Consider the following 24,339-nt stretch of genomic DNA (forward strand, 5'->3'; position numbering starts at 1 on the left):
ATATAACCTTTCTTGATAATGGTATAGTTCACAACAGTTCAGCGATCAACAGAAATTTTGTAAAAAAAAAAAAAAAAGTTTGATTTATTGAAAAAAAATCTGATACTTTCTCACTTTTTGCACATTTTCTGCTCCGATCACACTTAGGATTTCCTCCTGAACTCTCCCACCGTAATCAGGGATCTTTGAACTAAGTAGGTATTAGAAACTTGCAAAAACCTTGAAGAATCTTTTAAGCTTATATTTTTCCTAAATAATTCGAAAGTACAAAATTAATACTGATATCACGTATTTCTTTCTTTTCGAGAATTCCTAAGCCGTTGCTTAAGAGTGCTAAAATATTTTAAAAGAGATTACTACTTAGTAGACTCCATAAATCTGAGTATATTTCCATAATGAATGCATCATACAGGTTCTAATTCTCTGTCAACAATTTCTTTTACGCATTTTTTTTTAGAACAATAAAGAAATTTCAACCTTGCTTATATTTCAAGTAATTATTGATTTTATTATTGCTTATTGTTTACACTGAGTAATGGCTTAAGCCCTTAATAACTTACACTTTGCATTAATTAGTACAATTAATGACTTTTTACGTATTATATCTGGACAATTTCAACTTAAGTGCAACAAAAACTGCTGTTAAGAGCGTTGGGAAGATCGACACTAGTACTCAGAAGTATTGTTCTCAGTTTTTCCGCTAGATCGCATGGCCATGTAGAATCTGTTTCTAATTTCCAACAAAACGTTATCACTTCTATTTTCATCTTACCAACATTAGGTAAGTTTGATATTTGCCCAAATTAAATAATGAATTGTAGACGATGTGAAAATAATTTTAATAGTGAAGTAGTAATTGTTTAAAAGCAAAATGTTTTATTATAAATCGTTCCAGTTGCATTCCAATATTTTTTGAGGGAACTTGAGATCAGTAAAAAAAAGAAAACTATATTTGTCTTTGTTCTTTAAACTTGACTTTAGGGAGATTAATTTTGGAATAATAATAATAAAAAAAATAACATAATTTATTTTCAGAACCAGTATAAAAACAAAAATTACACTAACAAAAATATCATGTTGGAGGATGAAGTACGAAGATATGTTTCTTCAAATCCTGCCGTGGACAAAGAAACGCAATAGTACTTGAATTCAATTCTTCAATTGCAAGCTGAGCATGCAGTCTAGTAATATCATCCTTTTCATAATTATAAATGTACTTTAGTAATCTATAAATGTATACTAGTATTGGCTCTAATGTCTGTAAAAAAAAAAAATATATTGTTACGTGACAAGTAAATATGTTTATAAAAACAGGAACAAAATAAGGATCACCCAGAAGAAGTTAAGGGTTATAGACGAGACTTTTACACTTTATTTACTATAAATTAAGTATTAAATATTTCAATAAGGGAAAAATTCCTGTTTGTGACGTGAAAGTCCGAAACCGATATTATCTAGCACTGAGGTCTTAACCAAACTTTCAACAATTGTTTAATTATGTTTTACATCATCACGGTTAACAATATACTCTCTTAACATCAAATGTTATGTTTGGAGTCCTATTGATGTATACCACAACCACTAATACCCAAGCCTTGCTGAATGTTTCGTCGAAACTCTTTTAAGTTTACTGATTGAAAGAACTTCCTAGGTGCTCTCCCTATCCCAGACATGTTCTGCTAGGGATAATTTGTAACTGAAAGTACGAAAACGATCAGGTGAAAAAAAAAAAAAAAAGTGCATACTAAAACCAACGAACTGACAAAATTTCCACCAGCGAAGTTGCAACAAATTTACAAAGTTGCGACAAATTCTTGCAACATAAGGTCAAGCCATTTGTCTTGTGAGAAAATGTACTAGTTACGATTATCCATCAATGGTACCAAAACTGGCCTTTAAGATCCTGTCGATGTACCGGATAAGCAATGAGTCTGCGGTGACTAATTGACTTCTGCATCTACATGCCATAAATTCTGGTTATCTATTAAGATTTACGTACTTAAACTTAGGTACTGATGTACATATGCCTCGAACAAAAACAAACAACATTGGAACCTTTACGCCGTCTAACGTCTAACATATCGTCATAGACCATAAGGAGACTCTCCATTAAAAATAATGTGCTACCGTATTAGTGGACCCCGATTTAAATGGAACCTGACTGCCTTTTGAAGTTGCCAATGGAAGTCTTTGACATGCCGATAGAAGTGAAGACTAAATCTTTCGAAAAACTTAAATTTGTTTATAAAATGACCTTTGTTTTAACCCTTTGGTTTTGCTACTGAAGACATTTACTACTTAGCTTAAATAAAAACAAACTTGGAAAATTTTAAGTCCATTACCCTTAACTCCTTACGAGTGGCATAATGTTTTTGGACATTAGATTTCGAATTTTAAAATTATCCTTACATTTAACGCATCTGTACCTAATCCTTTCAGCAATAGTGTAAGCAACATAACTGCAGCACGTCTAGGCTCCATAGCTTTATCTGTTTCAAATATACACTTTATGCACTCAAAAATCTGTAAATAAAAATAAGGCAAAATTAGAAACAGCTGCTAACTCGCGCTTCAAGAATTCGTTATCTCTAATCGTGTACCTCTATAATGAATGCATGTATTCTGAAAGTAAGTATACGACACAGTTCACCCAGACTTGATAAACTTGAAGCTCTTACAAGATGATCCGAATCTCTACATCCAAATAATAATGCGTTAATGATTTCATTTTTATATACAACTGCCATTTCTCCTACAAACAGTAAAAATACAATAAATCATAGAATAAATATTGAAGGTAACAGTAGCTCAAGTGAAATTATTAAAATCAAATCTTCCCAATCGTAGAGAAAAGTTAGCTGTATAACTGATATAAATAGCGATGTTTTAGTGATAATAGTTAATGAGATATAGAAGGATAAAGTTTTGTGGTTTTCAAATTCGTTCAAATTTCAAACGTTTATATCTCTTTTCGTATTGCTTAGATTTCAATAAATTCTTTACCGAATTGTAGAGAAAAGTTAGCTGTATAACTGATATTAACAGCGATGTTTTAGTGATCATAGTTAATGAGATATAGAAGGTTAAAGTTTTCGTGGTTTTCAAATTCGTTCAAATTTCAAACGTTTATATCTCTTTTCGTATTGCTTAGATTTCAATGAATTCTTTACTGAATTGTAGAGAAAAGTTAGCACTACAACTGTATAATTAGCAATGTTTTAGTGTTAATAGTTTATGATATATTCTAGGTTTGAAAGAAATGTGAAGTGTGATTGTTTCAACCTTATCCATTGTAGATACATATAAGAAAGCTTTTCTGACCTAGAATCCTGATAACCCTCATAAGGACTTCACCGATTTTAAGTCTTGTTTCTGGAATTTTACAATGAACAAACTGTTCAGTAAGCATAATAAGCACATCGTCAGGATAGCTGCCTGTCAGAGTTGCCAAACTTTCTACAGCACTCAGATAAACGTAGGAATCATCAGATTTTAAGTTCTCCTTTAACAGAAAATTATAACAGAAGATGTGCGAGTGAACACATTAAAAATGCTACTGAATTGAATAATTATATAATTTTATTTACCTTTAGCAAGCATAAAATCTTATCCTTATTTTTAAGCGCTTCAGTATCCTTTAGAAGTATAAGCTTGCCTAGTTCTCTTATAGCATGAGCCCTAACTGGAAGTAATGGATCGGTTACATCTATCAAAGCTTGGGCATAACTATCAATTTGTTTTCTCTTGATATTAACTGATTTCTTTGCTTTTGACGCTTCTATACTAATAACACCTCTTGTAAGAATTAAACAGTAGATTTCATCAGCTAATACCCTCAATTCCACATTTTCAGATTTAAGCTTAAATAATTTCAACGGTTCCACAAGTCCATCAAATACAGTCCAATCCCTAGTCGTGACTCTTGGTTCAGTATTTAACAGCAACGACAGTACCATTAGACCAAGACAGATGATCTCATTGTCACTATTCTCTTCTAATAAAGTTTTGATAAAATTAACAATACTTAAAGGTTCTTCGTCTATCCATTTCAATACAGACGGAGATGAACACAATTCCGAAAGTAGAGTAGCTCCTACTGCTTTACGTTCCAAAGAACCATCATCCATTGATGTTAATACAGCTTTGAAAAGATTCACCTTTAAATCATCACTATCTTCTAATAAATTTAATAAAATCTCCGAAGCGTCACCCCAAGGTGTTAGCATCTCTTCATTACTCATTTCTGTGAATACACCACCATTTTCACCAAAATTAAACTTAATTTTCACAGTACCAAAAACGAAATCATCATAAACCATATCCTTAGCCAATATTGATAAAACAATATTTCTCAATTTAGTTTTAATATGTGAAACGCTGTTAAATACAAAACAATATAATCGAAATATATTTACGTATATTGATTTGAAAAACGAAGTAGGTAATGACCATTGTTCGGAAGATGGTTTTCCAATACAGTTATGAAGAATTTCTATAAAAGTGTTTAGTTCTTCTTCAGTACTAGATACTGTTAATATTTTGCAAATTTTTTCGATGAAATATTTTTCACATACTCCAGGGTCTACTTCATGTATACTGCGAACGCACAACACAGCAATCTGGGCATATTGCATCTCATTTGTGGATAACAATTTAAATACCTGTATGAAAAAAAAAAGAGTTAAAATAATAATTTAGATCCAAAAGTTCTAAATTTTATAGTGTATAGAACAAATTTATTGAAATTTTAAGGAATTACTCCTTTACATACATGGGAAAAAGTAAATTAACTTAAAAAACAAAAATTTCCTATCGTTGATTTCATCCATCAAAGCTCACAATCACTTGTAGTGATTTTGATTTCACTTGTGTTTCCGTCACGCACTACACTTGCTGACTCTGTATGTAGAGATGCAATAAACATGCGTGCTAATAAAATCAACGGTATTATCCATCACTCTAGCCGAGCGGTTAGTGGCGAGACCAGTAAAGCTAATATGTATTGTGGTACTGGGTTCGATTCCCGGTCTTAGGCCTTGGATTTTATTTAATGGTTAATAAAAGAAATTTACAGTAAAGTATGTTTGCTAGTCTCCTCCGTCCATGACACCTAATCGGTAATTGGAGGTTAAGCCCCGCCTGAAAAAATAGGCGATTACTTTCCTTTACTTTTACTTATCCAGCACTCCAAACCTATTTAAGTCTGAGTGAACTGAGAGTATAGAAATTTAACCTTTCCAGACGGGTTAGGAATGCCTGCTTGATTTACTTTTTAATGCTGATCAAAATAAAATAGCCAAAATCGCATACATTTTTTATTTTATTTTTTTAATTTTCAAACACTGCAAAGGCTTCGTTTCCGAATACTCATGTAGCAGTTCATGTTTTTCTGGAATGCAAAAGGCTAAGACGGCCTTCATCATACCAACAGTAAGAGAAAATTTTTAAATAAGAGGTCACGACAGTGGCTGTTGTACCGACTTGTTAAGTGTGATTAGCTAATCATTGCCGCTGCAAGTAATGTAGGATTTAAGAAGAGAAAGATGATATTTGAGGACGAACGAGTTGGAGTAGCCTCCTTAAGAATAACTGGATGAAAGGAATTTTGGAAATTTCTATGGTCATTAAGGCCGTCAAAGATTCTGAACATCAATCAACTAGTAAATACAAACCTGAGGGTATACTTTATCTCTGTAAATTTGTTTTCGATTCTGGTGTGGTGTGGAAATTAGTTTGGCAATCAATAATAGTGTTTTCCATTGTTTTGGTGAATTTTGATCGCCGGCAACGTCTAGAATTGCTTTACAAGTTGCCAGAACGCCATTATCCTTTTCTAATCTCTCAACCATAATCATCTTTAAAGCACGTGCTAACTTTGGCGGACATTCCTGTGAAAATAGTCCAATTAATAAAATTCAATATATACATTCATTTACATGAGAAATTAAAAGAACTGTAATTTTCAAAATGGTAAAAGAGAGTGTTTTTTTAGGTTACAACATGTTCCAGATGGTTGGGTCTTTTTTTTTTTTTTTAATTTTGCAAAAATCAAAAACAGATACTAGAAACAAAACTAAACCAACAAACTAACTGTTATATGACCAAGTGGAATGCACTACGATAGGCGATCGGAAAGAGACGGGACTCGCAAATGCATTAGTTCGATTCTAGTCAATCGATTCTCAATCTAGGCCTTAGATTTTAATTAATATGAGTAAAATACGTGTGACTAGACGTCTCCGTCGCGACACTTAATTAGGCAGTTAGACGTAAAGCCACCAGAAAAAAAAGCATTACTATAAGAATAGAAAGAATAAACAATAAAGTAAATAAGTAAAATAAATAAAACCTCTTGAGTTGGCCAATATTTAAGTTGAAAATATTAATATATATATTTAAAATACTATTTACTAAATGAAATAAAACGACAAACCTTATTCCCATTTAATAACATGAGTTCTTTAACTAGAACTGATTGACAAGAATTTCCCAATAAATATGCTAACTGTTCCTCAAGATAGATCTTACTGACTGGATCATTCTTTAGTGCTTCTGGATTGAGCATAAGCTGGAAAATTGCGGCTAAACAATCTCCAAGATGGATGGAAAACAACATTCTTCTTAATGTTTCTTCTTCTTTCAAACACATTATACAACGCAGTACAAGATTCAAGCTGTATGCTTTCTTTTTACATGGAAAAAAAAAATGTATTTGATAGTTATAAAAATTTAAATTTTAGTAAAAATTAAGAACTGTATGAAACAATCACAAAACTTTCGCTTTAGTAATTTTGGTAGAATCTGGAACTTTGCAGCATTACTTTCTTTTCACGATTGGATTGCAAAGGAAGGACATGTCAACCGTACATAACTCTAGAATACGCGAAATCTTATTCTCAAAACACTCATAACGCTTATCTTCAGCTTTTGCCTTTACTGCTCTAAGTAAAAAAATTCGCTCTGCAGAAAAGCTAGGGACTACAACGTGACATTTAGATACAGGCATATAAGGGTGAAAAGCGGCCTTATTTAATCTTTTTACGGAATTACCTTTCTAGTCTCTAAAGGAAGTTTTAAAAAATAGAGAAAAACTTTGTTCGAATAACCTGACACATGGAAAATTGAAAAAAAATGGATAAATAAAATAAAACATTAATATAGGAAAATGTTGACAGAATTGATGTGTTCTCTTTCTGGGTATTTCTGTTGAAGGATCGACTTTACAGAATGTCAGCGCGTGAACGTTGACACCCCAAAGCGTAGCGTTAGGCGGGGCGCTATGCGCCAGCGGATAGAACCGGAAGTGACGAAGCGGGTTACAATAATCGTGAATAGGTCACACTTGAATACATGCAAATATATATAGAGTGTAGAGCAGAGGTAGGAATGAGTACCACTTACCCTTGCGACCGGAAGTGAAGCTCCTGAAGCGCAGTGCTAGAGGTATAAGGGCGAATGCCAGGACAGCGGATATGGTAGAGGTATAAGCGTCTCTAAGGAAAGCGGAAATAGGAACTGTATATACTTGTCTGATGGTTAAGCGTAGCGTGGAGGAAGAGGGAAATCTCAGGAAAGGCGTAAGGAGAGAACGAACCTTGCACCGGAAGCGGGTCCACGGAGTGGCCCGCGAAGCTTAGAATAGTTGGGGTGATGTCCCTTGATGCCAATCGAGTGATGGTACGTGTATACCACCAAGGCGGAAGCGAAGCGTAGCAGCGTAGAGAAGCGGTAAGAAGCACAGTAACACCAGCAGGCTCAAAGGCACATACAGCAGACCAAGCACCGTACAGGACGCTGGTCAGTAGCGGACTCCCTCAATAGATAAGGAGGTGACCCTATGGTCTAAGAGAAGGTAGAGGGGGTAGTTGGGCAGCGTTAGAATGGCATAGAAGCACATAGAAACTAAGGTAAAATATATACAAAGCTTCAGAGAATAAGAATAAGGTTTTAAATATACACGAAAAGCTGAAAGTCCAACCAGCGGCGGCGAACGTCAGTACGCGCGCGGGCGATGGGCTGACCAGCGCGAAGTCATAGCCAGCCGAACTAGCCGAACTTCCCCGATCGCGACCGAACACAGAATATCAATTTCAGGGCATAAAGTCTTTTCTTAGAGTTTGTGAAATAGATGGGGAAATAAACACCCAGCCATATAATAAAGAATTTGGTTATCTTTGTAGACGGTGGAAAAAGTTCACTCTGTTTCAGAGGATGATACTCTCGTACAGATACGCCAGGTTGCAACTAATGGTTGATTACATGACTGGTTTAGCGCTTTCCATACTCGTATACAAACGTAATAAGCGAAAAATTCGAGGGTGCTTCAAAGGAATCATTTCTTTAACAAGACCCAGTGCTCTGAAAATAACTTACTTGCAGAGAACTTGATGTAGGTAATATTTTGAGGTCTACTGTAGATCTTTTCTCCAAACTAATTCCTATTCCAGTAGGAAGATGAGCCAATATACCAAAAGAAATTAATATCTGCAAGCTGGACTTTATGGTTTGTATTTGATTTACGCTTAATAAACCTTCTTTTTCATCAGCACAAATAAGATTATTTTTTAGCTTCAGAAGCTTTTCCATCAAAACACATAAAAATCTCCACCTAAAAAAAAAATGACTTTAAAATCAATTTATCAAAACTTTCTCTTACTATTTGGTAAGTGGAAGTAATACGATTAAGTCTAACTTTCAAAGTTGATTTTTCTCCGAAAATACTGGCGGAAGTGGAGCGAAGTAGCTACTCTTTTCATGAACTTCCTTTCCGTTAATGTGTGGTAGTGTAACGATGAGATGTAGCGACTAGTTTTTTGAGTTAGTGTTTCTGTAGAAGCTTGATACCTACATTTGTGCCTTCCTGGGCGGTCTAGCACATTCAGCATGGGAAGACTGCATGTACTCTGGCCCAATTGTGGAGACCAAGCATCTATATCGAAAAATTTTCCTTTGCCAAAAACCTTAGGAGGCTTATAACAAGTCCATCCCAACAGCCACTCCTAGTCAAGGTAAACAACAACCCTCTTAGACCCCCGATACACAAGTTGTAGTTGGAACCATTTCCGAGACAATCTTTTTAAAATTATGGCTCAATGTTGCCCAAAATAATGAGGATTTGATTAATTCCATTTTTAAGTATTTAAATGAACTCATTCGGTCAAAACAGGACCAAATGCAATTACGTACAGAAAATGAATATCAAGTAACATTATTAAATGATCAAAATACAATATTAACGCTAGGGTTACCACTGTTCATCATTAAATGGATTATTTTGAGATAATGTTGCTTCCAACAACTTCACTTGCTCTAGAGTTTCCTCATTAGAAGATCCTTTCAATTTAGCAAAAAGTACTTCTTCTATAGTGAAACTTGTGGATCCTGGCAATAAAAGAAATTAAATGAAAAAAATTATTGCTAAATTCGCAATAAATAGCAATCTTTCTTTTAAAATAAATGCGAATAATAATTTTAAAAAGAAACATATTACCTTTTTTCGATGAAACCAAGCTATCTATTTCAGTTATTAGTTTAGAAACAGACATAACTGTCAAAAAATACTGTTTTACACCGACAATTTTTTTTTTTTTCGTTTTTAGGCAAATATAGACATATATTCACTCATAACCAATGTTTACTATTTTAATCTAACCTGAATAAAGTTACCTCCTGTCTCATGTTACGAAACCTCCTTACCTTCAACACCTGAAAGAAAAAAATCATGTTCATTATGGTAATCAAGGATTTGATACTTTTTTATTCTTAGAGGTTGGGTACCTTGAAGTTGAGTTTTAAAGTAAAATTACTTATAGTAAATTTTTAAAGTGTGATTAATAATACCATTATTAATATTACTGTATTGTACTTAAACTTGTACAATTAAAAGGTAACTAATATTTTTAAAAAATATAATATATTTTCTGTTTTCAGAGTTTTTGTATTTTTCCTTATTAGTTTCTAATTTTTTTAAATTATTTTAGAAATTTTAATTTCAATCATTGCAAGCGCAAATGAAAATGTAATTATTAAAATTGCAACACAATTACCGGTGGCTGTGTATCGAATCAGAACCGTAGAAGTAGATCTTCAACAGAGCGAGCTTTAGTGGCTGGCTCGTCTTGTTCCCGTCTATTTTCGTTCGGATCATTTTGTATTATTTTTTTTTAAATAAGATGATAAATGTAAAGTTTTAGCTTAAATAGTCAGTCCTATTTAGATAATGACTTTTGATGATTTGAAATGAATTTTGTGAGTAAATTTGTTTTTCTAAAAATAACCATTCCTTTTCATTTTCATTACGGAGTAGTACCATGTACTTTGTATACAGCTGATTAGCTGACCAAGCCCCAAATTAAATATTTTTAATACGTTTTTCATTAATTTAAATTAGGATATTTTTATATGTTAAGTAATGCTATATGTATGGAAATGATTGGTTAATAGCAATCTTTTGCATATATGTCTATCACAAGCTTTAGATGCATGCTCTCGTTTCTTATATCAGTTTATTTATTACTTATTTCTGAGTTATAGGTAATGGCAGCAGTTGTACAAGGGAGCGGAATGAAACCCTTACAAAACGGAACTCTTGCCCACTTAGAGATGAACAAACTAGGTGGTGCCGTGGGTCATGAAATAGCGCAAGTAGAAACTGACAATTACTGTATCAAAGAATCAGTGCAAGAAATAGAAGAACCCGAAATTGACATAGTTATAAACAACGTAGTGTGTAGTTTTAGTGTCAAGTGCCATTTGAACCTTCGACAAATTGCCTTGACAGGTCGGCATGTCGAATATCGAAGAGAGAATGGAGTAAGTGAACAAAACTATTAAATATACTTAAGATCTAGTTTGTTGTTTTTATTTAAACGCAGTTAAGTTCTGCATTTCTTTGGAGCTAATGAAGGCATTTCCATTATTTCAATTTTTAATTATTTATTTTCTGATCTTTGTAAAAGTGTTCCCTCGAATTTATCCTGTGGATTTGCTTGTAAAATTAATTTAGATTTATGGTCAGCGAAATTTTCTTTATTTTAGTAAAGTTTTTCAGCAATTAATTGGAATGTTTTCCTTTAAAGTTCTTGTAGTATACATTTGCTAGATACCTGCCATAAAAGTTAATTTTCTAAATTCTTACAATTATTTTTTAATTAAATTAATATTCTTATTATAATTTCATCGTTCACTTTAAACACTCTAATTCTTGTGAAAATACATATTCATATATTTAGTTATAATTCCATTCTAACTGAATTCTTTGAGAAAATATCTTAATATTCATCACGTCGAGGTAAGTAACCTTCCTAGGTATTTAGGGTTTGGGGTAGGTCTTATGAAACACAAGTATACCAGTTACTTGTGCATCGTTATGTGAAAATAGGACAAATATATTTTACAATCTATTTCAAACATTTAAGTTAATAAAGACGACATTTTTGTTGGAACAATTTCATGTAAAAGTATCATTAAATTTGTTTGAATAAGTTTTTTTTTTTGGTTCTGTTAATACTTCAATTCCATCCTTGCCTTCTGGATTCAGACCAAACTGATTCTGTTGATAATGATTTGGATAAACTCATTTTGAATAACCAAACTTCTTAGAAACTTGCCTCGGTTTTTCATTTAAAGTAGATTCCAACTCATTTTTTACATTTTTGTTTTTTCCCCGCAGAATAAATATAATATCCACCCATATCTATTTAATGGAGCAAGCTTGCTGTGCAACACCTTGTCGATGATTTTTGCTCTAGTATCCTTTCTACATGGTAGTTGATAAACTAAATGTTAACCAAACAATCTATCTTATCATGAACAATGTCGATCTCCTTAGTTCGAGCTTTCTTAGGTTCCTACTTTGGGCAAATTTTCCAAATTCCTTCGTGTAACGTTGGACTAAAATCTTTCCTGCACCTTTTACCCCTCACCAAAATTATTTTTTTCTGCTTCGTTTGCGTACAAGTATATATATATTCTGTCTTGTGTATATTCTAACAACTTTTCTATGGAAAACATAATTGTGAATTTCAGTTATCATTTCATATTTATTGGTTACTGTTACGTTTTAATGTTTGAAGGATTCCACAGTCTTGAATTCATGGATTGTTCTACTCTTGTCTCAAGATCGTTTTGTCACTATCACAAGGCCTAAAATTGACTTGGTTTCTATCAACTCCTGTGAATTGTTATGCTTGTGCTGGTGAATCAGTTATAGATTATGTCTCCTGGGATTGTTCTCATTACTCGCGCATCTAACTCTTCTAAGTCTCTACTTTGATTTAAAAAAAAAATAATGAAGAGAATCTGTCTTCATCTGCGAATAATTCATTTGATACAGAGGTACCTCTACCACTACTTAACAAAAGTTATACGTTGCTAATACTTTACTAAACGTGTTAATTGATTATCTGATACGATTTCTTTGATTACCTCCATCAAAAATCTAACCAGATATTAGATCTTAAAATTGATGAACTTTTTTTAAAAGTAGAGAATGTTGAAAATGAGAACACTTCAACTTTTGGTGTAAAATGACTATAAATTTAATATTTAAATCCGCGTACTTTATGTATCATACAGGGTGATCCAGCATAAAAGGTGTAAGAGAAAAGTAGGGCGATAAATAGTACGTTAGGAATGGTGTGAAACGCCACTAATCTGCTTTTCTATCTCAATCCACGGAATGATTGGCCGTGATTTTAGTGCTGCCTACTTTAAACACATTTTCGAATTTAGCATTAGATAAACTTATTTTCAGATATTTAATTTCATGAGATATCTTCTTGGTAGGCACTAGAGCCTCAACCACTTTCCACCACTGCTCTATGTCGTGGACCTCCTGCCTCCATTTTCTTACACCCAATACCTTTAGGTCCTCCTTAACATCATGTGTCTTAAGCTTGGAATTTAATACTAAATGAATCATTTTCTTAACTTCCCTGCTTACTCAATAAAAAAAAAAATACTTCATAATTTTTTATAATTAAACTTTAATTTTAATTATCTTCCAGAAGTCAATTAAATTAAATTTTGTACAGATGTTAACAATGAAACTGCGCAGACCTTATACAACAGCGTCTATGTGGTCTTCAGGAAAGGTAACATGTACTGGAGCGACCAGCGAAGAAAGTTCCAGGATAGCGGCTAGAAGATTTGCACGGACTTTGCAGAAATTGGGCTTTAATGCTCGATTTACGAATTACAGGGTTGTCAATGTACTTGGTACATGTAGTATGCCTTTTGCCATTAAAATCACGTTATTCTCTGAGAGACATAGAGAAGCTGAGTTAGTTGTTTTGTTTTTAATTGAGATTCATAATTAAAGAAAAAATTAAAACACAAAGTACTTACTTCTATTGTATATGCAGGTACGAACCAGAACTTCATCCCGGTGTTACCTATAAGTTAAAAAACCCAAAAGCGACTCTTAAAATCTTCTCTACAGGCAGTATCACAGTCACTGGTTAGTATTAATTTTATTTTCTATGAATTTTGTGACTTAAGAAAACTATAAAGCAAAGTTTATTAATAAAAAAAGTATAATTGTTTACAGGATAATCTCCTGTTTATTTATTTTTTCTTGAACTGTCCACAATTTATTTTCTTAGGCAATATTTTTAGTTGTAGTTTGGTCTCTGGAAAGACCAACTATTATTTCAGAATTATCGTTAAATGTGAATAAATAATTCTCGAAGAAATTCAACTAGGTATCTGCTTAGGTAGCAGAAAGAAATTAGTCGTAATCTTTAGAAAGGAAGTGTACAATACTGAATGATGTTTATTTTTTTCTCCACGGCTTCCTCGATTTCCATTATTTGGTAAGAAGATTGTAATATCTTCGGTGAACAATTGATGACTACTTCTCCATTCAGTTACATGATACTTCCCGAACTTTTTTACAATTTTCTACTGACACAGAATTTTATCGAAGATATTTAACTTCGCTTTCAGTAAAGTATACTTTCAGTTAAGTGATTCTGTCGCTAATTTACAGTTAGGTGGTCCCCTGGTAGCGATCAATTTAATTATAAAGATTCAGTTTCTTGCGATTTTTGATTGATTTATTTATTTTTGAGTTATTTTGTTCATAAACACTCAGACAGATCATTTTCTAAGAATCACTGTTAGGAACTACAAAACGGTTATGTTTGGTAAAAACTGGAAATTGAAAATTTGATATTATTGCAGTATTTTCTGTAACTTGTAAGAGAGAAAAATTGTAGTGTGTTTTACACGTCAAACCAAATCTCTATTCTGGTGCGTTCGATATGTATACTCGTTGTGAAAAATATAAAATTGCCATTAACAATAAAAACTGGAAATTTTAATAAAATATAATAAGAATATTATTTGGTGGGATGTTTCCTTTATCTTACCAATAGAACTGCCAAGTATTTTATACGGAGGGAGGTGGTGAGAGCCAGCCAAATAATAAGTGGTTGGTACATGTTTGGTCTCCGCATTAGAGATTGGGGAATTACGGACACAAATAGATGCTCTCAACTCTTGTGCAATGCCGTTTTTTACCTTGGTTAGAGATTCAGACCTCTCAGTGCGAGCAAGATTTCATTTTGCACAGAATTCAAAGCTCTTTTCTTCCTTGTAAAAATTCTTGCGTCCCTAGTTAACTAGAGGCAATGCATACGTGAAGCGATGCAAGATTTTGAAAGAGCACAAAATGCTCTGTAATCTTAAGCTCCCAGAGAGAGATTGCAGAAAAAGTGCTTGCAGTGGTGACTATTACGACGTTGTAAACTGTTTGGTTGTTTTGCCCTCCTGCGTTCGACGTCATATACACGTCATTGTCTGATTTTAATTCCGCACACTGTGGGGGGGGGGGGGGGGTTGAAACTAAATTCCACGCTTAACTGATTAAGAGTGAAGCCTAACTGGTTCATCAGGTTTGAAAAAAAAAATCTTAAAAAATGAAGTGGTGCTTTTAATTGGCTGATTTAGTCCTAAACCTTATTGTGATATTCTTTGGTAGTACCTAATCGAAGTATTCAATTCAATTTTTGGCGTTTTTTTCGTTTTATAGCTAAACTAGACAAATAAACGCACTTACAGACCAATTTGTAAAAATCCGTTTTTCGTAACTCAGAGAACCTCAAAAGAAAAAAAATCACTGGTTAAAGGGCTATTGGAAAGCAAATCTCTCACTTGTGTCTTGTCTTAGAAACAATATATTTTTTCTTTGATTTGGTCCATAATAAAACAATTAAGTTATCGCCAACTTTTCGACAAATGTATTACCTTCTACAGGGCATAATTGTGTAGCTTTGTTGTGAGATAAAATTTTAATAATATAATAATAGTTAAGTAACTAAACCACAACTCTAAAGCTTCCACGTCCGTGGTGCTCAATTTTGCTTGTATTATCCACTAATCGATGAGTATTTGCTCTTAATTCTTAGTGCTAATCGATTATTAATATACTTAAGAACTCAAAACTGTTACCTATCATTTACTTTTTCAGCTCCAAGCGTATCAGACGTACAGAAAGCAATAGAAACTATATACCCTTTGGTTTATGAGTTCAGAAAAGAACGGACCAAAGAAGATTTGATAGACGCGATAAGTCGTAAAAGAAAACATCCTGATGATGAGCAAGAGGTAGAATCAAATAATACAGACGTTGAAAGTTGCTCAGAATCGGAACATAACTGAGCTACTTTTTATTATTATTATTATTTTTTTTTTTTTTAAATAAAACAAAGATTCCTTTTTGATTTTTATTTTTTAAAACACTCACTTTTCAAAAAAAAAAAAAAAAGAAAAACTAAAAAAGAGAAAAAAAAGAAAAAATTTAAAAAAAAAGGGAAGTGCTGCCTCAAAAACAAAAAAAAAAATCTTTAAAATGTCACGTCGGTCGTTGACGATTCACACAAGACTGTGCATGTAAATTGTATTAATATCTACTATCCGTATTTATTTATTGACCTTATATATAAATATATATATTTTTTTTTGTCAACTCTTTAAATAAATTAAAGAATATACAAAAAATAAATTAAACGGAATGTACACTTGTTCTCCTATTTACAAATTTTCACTCGAAATTATTTTAGTCAATTGTAAAAGCTTGCCCATTACAAAAGAATACAATTACTGTTTCCCCGGAAAAGTTAAAGGTTTTTTTTAAATTCGTTAGTGTTCAACTTAATTTGCGCGTGAATTTATTTCCCATCTTTTTCTTGTAAATGTGAGCACTCAAAAAAAAAGTACGAAGTTTATGAACGGGGCGGAAATCGTTTTGCAGAAAATATGAATTGTGATGCTGGGAAATTGTTACAGGAGGGGGACTATGGGCAAAATCTTTTCAGTAGTTTTTTTGTTTTTTTTTTAAAGGAAGGGGAGGCTATTTGGGGAAAGTAACATTAGAAGAAGGTACTAAAAAGCAGCTAAGGTTATGTTTTGTAGAAATGGGGGCGCATTAAATATATACGTGTATATATTTTTTTTTTCTGGAATTCAGTCGAGGGCAAAATAATCAATTTAAAATCGATTGAAAATGTGGTTAGGTTTGCAGTGCTGGTACAGTAACACTGATTTTATTCATTGTAGCCCTTATGTTTAATGTCTCTCTTGACCGGTTTCGAACTTTTCATACATTAAAAGAGGTTGAATTAGTCAAGTTTGGTGTTAAGAATTTGACTACAACTGGTTTCCATCTCACGCCAATCTTGCTGATTAGAGAGTATAGTGTACAGACGAATTCTCCACGCCAAAATGACGTGAATCAACAACCTCTGATGATGGTTTGAAAGTGGGAAACCAGTCAAGAATACAATAGACTCGCAATGTACTACTACAAATAAAATCACGAGAAAAATTCGTCTTGTTGAATAATTTTCAAATCATAGAGAAGAGAAAAGCTTTCAGTAAGTAAATGGAAAATTCATTTTTCTTGTCAACCTGTCCTTGAAGTTTGACATTTTTTTTCTGGGGAAAAAACTAAATGTTTCAATACTTTTGTCCCTAAATTAGGGGGGGGGTATTGATTCTTTAAAAAATTAACGAAATTGAGTGCAGTTTTGTAAATAGGAGTTTATACCTGTACAAAAATTTATTTTTTAGGGGAAACAAATTATTATGTGGATCTTTTAGTTTAGATTTATAATTATTATTATTATTATTTTTTTTTTGTCTGTACCCAATTTCCCTCTTTGAACAACTTTTATTTATTTAAATACTTCTTTCTAGTTAATTTTTTCAAGTCATTTTTTTTTTGTAAATATATATATATATATTTTTTTTCGTTTTGTTGTAAGTCTATTTTACACAACGTTGTTATTAAAATGCTCTCAAATTTTTTGCATATTTTTAAATTTTGGGATATTATTTTTGTTTTGTTTTTCTTCTATTTACTGCAGTCATCTCTCTCATTTATTTTTAGTTCCTCAAGTGAAGTATCAAGTTTTTGTTGGTTTTATAAATGAATTTTTAAAAGAAAAATTAAAACCAAAGTGGAAAAAAGAAAGAAAAAACTTAAAAAAAACAAAAAAAATGTATGTATTACTAATGTAGAAATAAAAAAAAAAAGTTAAACTTTTTATTTCCTAATTTTTATCTTATTTGTGTACACATTAACATTTTATTTTAAGATGTTCTTTTTTTCTTCTTCTTCAAGAGTTCCTTTTTGTATAAAAATAGAAAAAAGAAAACTAAATTTTATTAAGGTTACTTTTCTTGTAAATTATTATGGTAAAGTGGATTTTTTTTATATATATAAATATATATTTCAACAAAAGATAGCCTCATACATTTTTTTTTTTTTTTAGGATCAGCTAGTTTATTTGAGAACTTCGCAGATAGATTAGCTGCCTTTCTTGTTGGGGTTGTTGTTTTGGCACCTGGAAATGGTTACCCTATTGTTGGCTCTCGTTCTTCTTAGCGATTCCTTTGAAGAAAGACTTGGTAGTTATTGGGGGTTAGGAGGTTTTTTTTTATATATATATACACCTTACTAGTTCCGAGATTTTTTCTGCGAAAAGGAGAGTGCATTTGCATCAGAGAGTCAGATTTATTCCCTGAAATGCCCGGCTTCCCTATTTCAAAAAAAAAAAAAAAAAAAACTTCCCTGGAGAGCCCGGAAATGGTTGATTGTTACAGGGTTATTGGTTGTCTGTACTGGCTAACCGCGTTTTCTTGGCTTGGTTTTACTGGGCGAGTTTCATCATTTGTAAGTGCAGAGAGGAGTGCAATAGTTTTTACTATCTCAGATGCAGTGCAGTATATCCTAAGTTAATCTTTTCCCATTTAAGTGATGTAGTAATGAATTTCAGCTTCTGAAAAGACCCAGAAAAACATTGCTGGGACCCCCATACCCAAAATTAAATACTTCGTGTTCTCTGAAAAAGTAAGAGTAATCTCAACTTTCATTTTGCTCTGTATTTTTTGTTTTGCTTATTTTTTATTTAGTTCTTTGAAGAAAGCAAAACCATGTCTTTTGTCGAAACGTTGGGAACCAATTAAAAACAATTAGTAGTAATGTCTTCTTTACAGAGTTTACAATTCATCGAGGCTGACAGCCCAACCAATCGTCTTTCAACAAGATAGTTTTTGTAATCCTTAAGTTTGCTTCGCGCTTTCGTTTTTTGGTCGTCTGTACTTCTGGAATTCCATAGTAATTATTTTTTTTTGTTATTTTTACCTTACTCTTCTACAATACAATTGCGCATACTTTTCTATTCTGTTTCTCAAGTATATAAACCTTTACCCTCGCTAAGTCTTTTGTTTTATACTTCCGAGAGTTTTCGTTTACTTGTGTAAAAATGTACGTACATCAGGTTTTCATTTACTACTTTCTTACAGTATCAATGGAATAGGAAATTTTTCTGCCCTCGTCCCAACTTACTGTAATAATTGTGTATAGCCGAGAAATATTGTTCTCCAATACCTCTAGCTCAAAGTAATTAGGATGATGTGGTGTTGTAATGTGTTTTTAGTATCTTCTTCATAATTTCTTCTAATAATTTTCCTTGGAACGCTCAGCTGGTCCTTATAGTCTAAACTGGCCTATCCTACTCTTGTTATTCGAGCAGTTATGTTAAAAGGAATTAATAACGAACAATGAAATGATTTTTTGTTTTTTTAATTCTAATACTCTATGTTAAAAACGAATAACTACTTCCACTTCAATTAATTACAATATTTTAGTGTGCTATTAATTAATTAAGTAAATACTATTCTTGTTTCTCTATTTTGGTAATTTTCATCTTGTTGAACTACAAATTTTGTTTTCTCTCTCTGATTATCATTATTAAGTTTTTTTTTTTACAAGTCCGGGGAAATATTTTGAGCAATAGGATCACGTTTCACAAGAGCCAAGATGTCTTTTTATGTTAATATATATTATATATTACACAAAAGTTGTGTAGCAAAGAACTTGTATTTTTTTTTTTGTTTTGCAAAATAATCATTATATCAAGATATTTTGCCATATTGTCTTTAAAAATAAATAAGTATTTACAAATATTTTTCATTCGATTCAATCATTTTTGACAAGATAACATTGTTTAATTTTTTTTACCTTAATTTTCAAAGAATAAAAATTAAACTAACTACATAATTCTATATGTAATTAACTTTAAATATATCCGATACATTAACGATATCGCACATTGTGGAAAAAAATATATTTTAAATTGACATCAAAACAGATCTGCCTTATGCAATAAAAAAAAAATCATTTAAATTAAAATAACGTATTAAGTCGTATTTTAAATGGAGTAATTTTTTATAAGTCAAAAGTGTGATATTGTTTTTAATGTTGATAAAAAAAATAAATAAATATTTTTAGCAATAAGAGAGATGTGGAGACGATGATTGAATGTTTCTTTTATGTGCTAGTTTGATCGACTTGTACGCCTGATTAATTATTATTATAAAAAAATTTATATATATATTATTATAATGATAAAAGAAACAAAAGAAAATGTTTATATTCATAATTTAATTTTACTTCCTTATTCAAATGTGCATAAGTGTCCAGAAAACATAAAATAATTACGAAGCTACATTAATCATGTGCCACCATATTTCATACTTCCATATTTATTAATGAAGGGTTAGAATATTTTTTTATTTTAATCTTAAAATTCTCATAGTCACACAGTTTTGTTTCCATTTTTTGTTGTTTTTTTTCTTTGCTTAAATATTGCTTTTTATGCACCTCTCTCTGCTGGCAATAACACATGTTTATTGTTATAACAAAATTGCCTACATTTTTAATAAACAAATATTTCATTTTTTGGAAATTAATGGTGTAATATTGTATAGTTACTCTAGTTGATGTATTTTAGCATTATAAAAAAAACTCCATGATAGTTTTTCTGTTTCCTTTGTTTTGTTTTTTTGGTTGCCTATAATTTTTAATTTTTCTTTGTCCTTTTATTTCGTAATTTTTTTTTTTTATTCTATCCACGGAAAACATATTTATTTTATATTATGTGATTTCATAATGTATTGTAAAAGTAAATATAGTACGTTTTTTTTTTTCTGAATTAAATATATTAATCTTAAGTTTGTTAATTAAAGAAATAAAAAAAGAAAACCTCTCTAGTTATATTAAAATTACCTTGGATATTTTAATGAATTAGGAAATCTTCAAATAAGCGAGTTCCAACTTTCCTGTTTCCTGACCAAGTAACTCACTTTTTTAGCATTCTAATTACTTTGTGTAAGACGGACATCGATATTCCATTGGATTAATGTTTAGATCGATAAAAAAAAAAAACTGATGTGAACAGTCACGTGACTTTCTCTTACGAAGATTTTTTGATGTTCAATTCAAGAAAAAATTTATTAAAACACTTTTAAATATCCTAAATTATTAATTCTAAATGATATTAAATAGAAAGTTGAGACAAAATTTTGGAAATTTTTCGAAACAAATTTCAGAAAAGTGGAAAATCCATTTAGTGATTCGATACTTTAAGCGTTTAATTCGAACTCATAATTTAATCGATACAAATAACCGCCCTTTATAAAATACCAAACAGAGGCGTGCATTATGCTGGAAATAGTACTTAGAGATTTACAACAGTCCTTTTAATCGATTTAACCTTTCTCTCAAATTACGCTTGTATAATGAGAATTAAAAGTTTAAAGAAAAATCGTTAAAATTATCTTAAAGAAAAACTCAAAAAATAAAAATTTGTAATCCTCTCACCATTTTGTGTAATGGTCTTTCTGATTAAGGAATTTTCTTCATTCAAACCTCCTTTGAAATGTGTGGGGCAGCAAACCATGCATTTCACGCCAATGGTACTTGAATGGAAAGCAAAACCCAACCACCCTACAGAAGTGTCCTTCATTGAATTTCCCCCGGAAAATGTTGAAAATCAAAGTTGTAGTTTATCATTAGTACCATTTGTGTACGTGTACAAAATCGATAAAATCATTTTCCAAAAAAAAAAAATCGCAAAAAATTTAATTCATTCAGCTAAGTGATACTTTTAGTTAATAGATTTTGTTCGCTGGGTTGCATTCACGTCCCCCTGGTGGAGTTCAATCTAAATACAATGTTTCATTCACTAAAGTGGTATTTCCGGTTGGGGGATTTTGATAGGTTGCAGACAGCTCTCCTGGCAGGACCAAATCTAAATAAGAAGTAACCGCTTCCAGTGATTTTTAATATTTGAGATATTTTATTCACACTACATCTTAGAATTACCAAACTCTATGCTTCTTAGCGAAGACCGTAGGTTCTGACGCTGAATATGAATAATAATGGCGTTCACTTGAGATGTGAAAATCCAGCTAAACAAAACGGAAGATCGCCGAGAAACCACGATCATCAACAGGCAAAAAAAAAAAATTGGGGGCCAACAAAGTTTATTAATAGAGGATTAACAATTGGATTGATATATTGATAATTTAATTTAATTAATTAATACCGGAATAAATCTTTTACAGCATTTGCCCAAGCATTGAACTCAATGAGGCATGATTGTAGTTGCCGTGGTTTTGTCACTTCTGAAATCGAGATTACCTTCCCTAACGGAGTCTGGTTACAATCACTTAACAGTGTTAACAGTCATATTGTGTATTATAAAATATGAACCGTATAATAATGTGAACTATATTTATTTCTTACTATAATGCGAGCCAAATATTTTTACATTTACACGTTAGTAAATATATTTGCAATATGCAAAAGTCAACAAATTTACAAAGTTGACTGTTCCACTTTACGTATGGGACAATATTTATGCCCTGATCCTGAATATGATTTAATAGATCCGAAAACACAGCAGCCCCGAGATTGTACAAAAGAAAATAAAGCTAAAGGTAAGGTTAATATTATTTGAGGTGTCAGTGTAAATGTTTATTATCAGGTTAATATAATTTATTTGTTTCTAGTACTTTGTAAGGCTGCTGATAATATAATATGTAATGAATCTAACAATTCTTCCTTCACACGTGAAATACCCTGCAGATGGACGTAAGTACTAAATAAACTCTTACCAAATATTTAAATTGCTTCTAATTTTTTGTTTTTTGATTTTTTTTCTTGATAATGAAAGGATTTTAATCTTTTCATGATTTTATACACATATCCTCATTTTCAAATGAAACTTTCATGAAAGTTGCTATAAGATTGTTTTAATTTCGGTGTACTTCGGATAAATTTTATGAATTCCACCTTCTTCAATGTTTCTTTGGTTTTAAGATTTAAGTTAAAACTTAAATTTTAAGTTTAAAATAAATTTTTTAAGTTAAATCTTAATTCCAAAACATTAACAGCCGGTTACTCTTTCTTCCCTCATTGATATTTCCTTATGGGTACGCCTTTGATTGTTTTATTTATTGAATCCAACATCATTTGCTAAAATAGGTAGAGTAGAACTAAAACAGTGAATGAAGCTACAAGATTCATTATTTAAATGTAGACTTCCAAACAAAATGGCCATCAAAAGATGAAATTGCTATCATTGGGAGTGAAATTTCCAACTAACTGTAGGGAGAAAAGGTATCTGTTTTGGAACTAGGTGTAATTGATTAGAACTAGAGAAACCATTGAATTGAAACATGTTTTCTGACGGGTTTTTATGTGTTTTCTATCTGGGTAATATGTAGATCGGTATTGCCACACATTTCAAGAAATCCTGATACGATTGAACGCCAGAAACTGATGATCAAAGCGGGGCAGAAAAAAATTCAGTTCAACAAACCAAACAACATGTTTGAAATGATAGGCATTGCTTACTTACCTAAGGGGATGCCAAGTTATGAAGTTGTTCGCCTATTATAAGAACTACTATTCAGTCTTTAAGCTATCCTTTAAAATATTTTTACTGACACATAGTTTAAGATGATACCTTTTAAGTAGATACTTTAGTAAGAAACTACTAAAAAAAAAGAGCAATTTCAATCTGTAGCAGGTTTTATTACTTCTGTAATAAGAGAATAAATTTTGTTGCAGCAACTCATAAGTTTTATAAAAATAGATTTACCGACATAGTGCAAATTTTCTCGCAAGATTTTTTCAATTTCTAAAGAAAATGTAGCTGTTTTTTTTTTTCAGGAATGGTTACAGTTTTGAAACTGCTTTACTTCTATCAATCTTTGTTGGAATGTTGGGTGCGGATCGATTCTATCTTGGTTACCCTGGACTAGGTCTTCTGAAATTATCAACCCTGGGTTTTATGTTTCTGGGACAGTTGATCGACGTTGTCCTAATTGCAACACAAGTTGTGAGGCCAGCTGATGGCTCTTATTATGTGATACCATATTATGGACCAGTTATAAACATTCTTACTAGTGATAATGAAACTTACAGAGATCCTCAGCCTGATTGGTAGAGACAACTATTTTATACTTGTATCTTTGTTTATATTGTAAATAAATATTTATTAATTATTAGTGAACTGTTTGAAATATGTTAACCCTCATTTCCAAAAAGATCTGCAGGATCTAAGTTGATTGTCTCATTTTTCACATGGTGTTAAAAGCATATTTGCAAGTGATTTTTGCACTATTTGTTTGATGAAATTAAATCGTGGCACAACTGTTTTTAGTACACTGAAACCATACAGATTCTAACATGCAGAATACTAGGCACTCCTTCACAAAACTTTTGGCTCCAGTGACTCTTCTAGTTCTTGAAAATTGGTCCCAGATTTTTGTGATCCATATCTCTGCCTTGAATTTTAAATTACTTCCAGTACTTCTACATAAAATATTTTTTCCCAATACAAAGAATATCTCTTTTTTAAGCCTACGGCTAGTGCTTTATTTTAACACTTTTCAGGTTATCCTTGCATACGCCATAGCTGATTTAATTGCACTCTTTAAAATAATGTTGCCACTGAAAAGACTGATGTCGTATCTTAATTG

The 24,339-nt window shown here is 31.7% G+C and overlaps 3 protein-coding genes and 3 long non-coding RNA genes across 10 annotated transcripts; 3 read left to right on the top strand and 3 right to left on the bottom strand.

The window, feature by feature from the left end:
- Nucleotides 1–13: 13 nt before the first annotated feature.
- On the top strand, nt 14–1,173 carry LOC141459717 (uncharacterized). The gene is made up of 3 exons (XR_012461604.1): nt 14–194; nt 626–781; nt 1,036–1,173. It is a non-coding gene; the product is annotated as an uncharacterized lncRNA (long non-coding RNA).
- Tango6 (transport and golgi organization 6) lies at nt 1,008–10,185 on the bottom strand. 4 transcript variants are annotated; one of them, XM_074139062.1, is made up of 11 exons: nt 10,047–10,185; nt 9,491–9,705; nt 9,249–9,381; nt 8,374–8,608; nt 6,434–6,685; nt 5,673–5,888; nt 3,588–4,661; nt 3,322–3,502; nt 2,601–2,752; nt 2,410–2,523; nt 1,008–1,258 (listed from the first exon to the last, which is right to left on the bottom strand). In XM_074139062.1, exons 2-11 carry the CDS (start codon nt 9,543–9,545, stop codon nt 1,073–1,075), a joined length of 2,598 nt encoding a protein of 865 aa, XP_073995163.1. In that variant the 5' UTR covers nt 9,546–9,705; nt 10,047–10,185; the 3' UTR covers nt 1,008–1,072. The 4 variants fall into 4 exon arrangements, 3 of the variants coding, with proteins under 3 accessions (XP_073995163.1, XP_073995165.1, XP_073995166.1); XR_012461595.1 differs by lacking the exon at nt 1,008–1,258 and having other exon boundaries at nt 2,601–2,694; XM_074139064.1 differs by lacking the exons at nt 9,249–9,381; nt 9,491–9,705; nt 10,047–10,185 and adding an exon at nt 8,693–9,208.
- LOC141459709 (TATA box-binding protein-like 1) lies at nt 9,744–19,699 on the top strand. 2 transcript variants are annotated; one of them, XM_074139075.1, is made up of 5 exons: nt 9,744–9,886; nt 10,534–10,812; nt 13,035–13,282; nt 13,365–13,459; nt 15,473–19,699. In XM_074139075.1, exons 2-5 carry the CDS (start codon nt 10,537–10,539, stop codon nt 15,661–15,663), a joined length of 810 nt encoding a protein of 269 aa, XP_073995176.1. In that variant the 5' UTR covers nt 9,744–9,886; nt 10,534–10,536; the 3' UTR covers nt 15,664–19,699. The 2 variants fall into 2 exon arrangements, with proteins under 2 accessions (XP_073995176.1, XP_073995175.1); XM_074139074.1 differs by lacking the exon at nt 9,744–9,886 and adding an exon at nt 10,109–10,248.
- Nucleotides 13,188–21,793, bottom strand: LOC141459716 (uncharacterized). The gene is made up of 3 exons (XR_012461603.1): nt 21,170–21,793; nt 13,348–13,394; nt 13,188–13,260 (listed from the first exon to the last, which is right to left on the bottom strand). It is a non-coding gene; the product is annotated as an uncharacterized lncRNA (long non-coding RNA).
- On the bottom strand, nt 19,358–20,795 carry LOC141459715 (uncharacterized). Its single transcript, XR_012461602.1, has 2 exons — nt 20,576–20,795; nt 19,358–20,414 (listed from the first exon to the last, which is right to left on the bottom strand). It is a non-coding gene; the product is annotated as an uncharacterized lncRNA (long non-coding RNA).
- A 176-nt stretch (nt 21,794–21,969) lies between the features above and the next one.
- On the top strand, nt 21,970–23,865 carry bisc (TM2 domain-containing protein 1 biscotti). Its single transcript, XM_074139077.1, has 3 exons — nt 21,970–22,290; nt 22,363–22,444; nt 23,528–23,865. The coding sequence occupies exons 1-3, from the start codon at nt 22,101–22,103 to the stop codon at nt 23,802–23,804; spliced, it is 549 nt and encodes a 182-aa protein (XP_073995178.1). The 5' UTR covers nt 21,970–22,100; the 3' UTR covers nt 23,805–23,865.
- The last annotated feature ends 474 nt before the right edge of the window (nt 23,866–24,339 follow it).

The sequence above is a fragment of the Rhodnius prolixus genome, unplaced genomic scaffold, assembly GCF_049639745.1.
Source record: "Rhodnius prolixus isolate KJV_2025 unplaced genomic scaffold, Rpr scaffold_17, whole genome shotgun sequence".
Taxonomy (NCBI): domain Eukaryota; kingdom Metazoa; phylum Arthropoda; class Insecta; order Hemiptera; family Reduviidae; genus Rhodnius; species Rhodnius prolixus.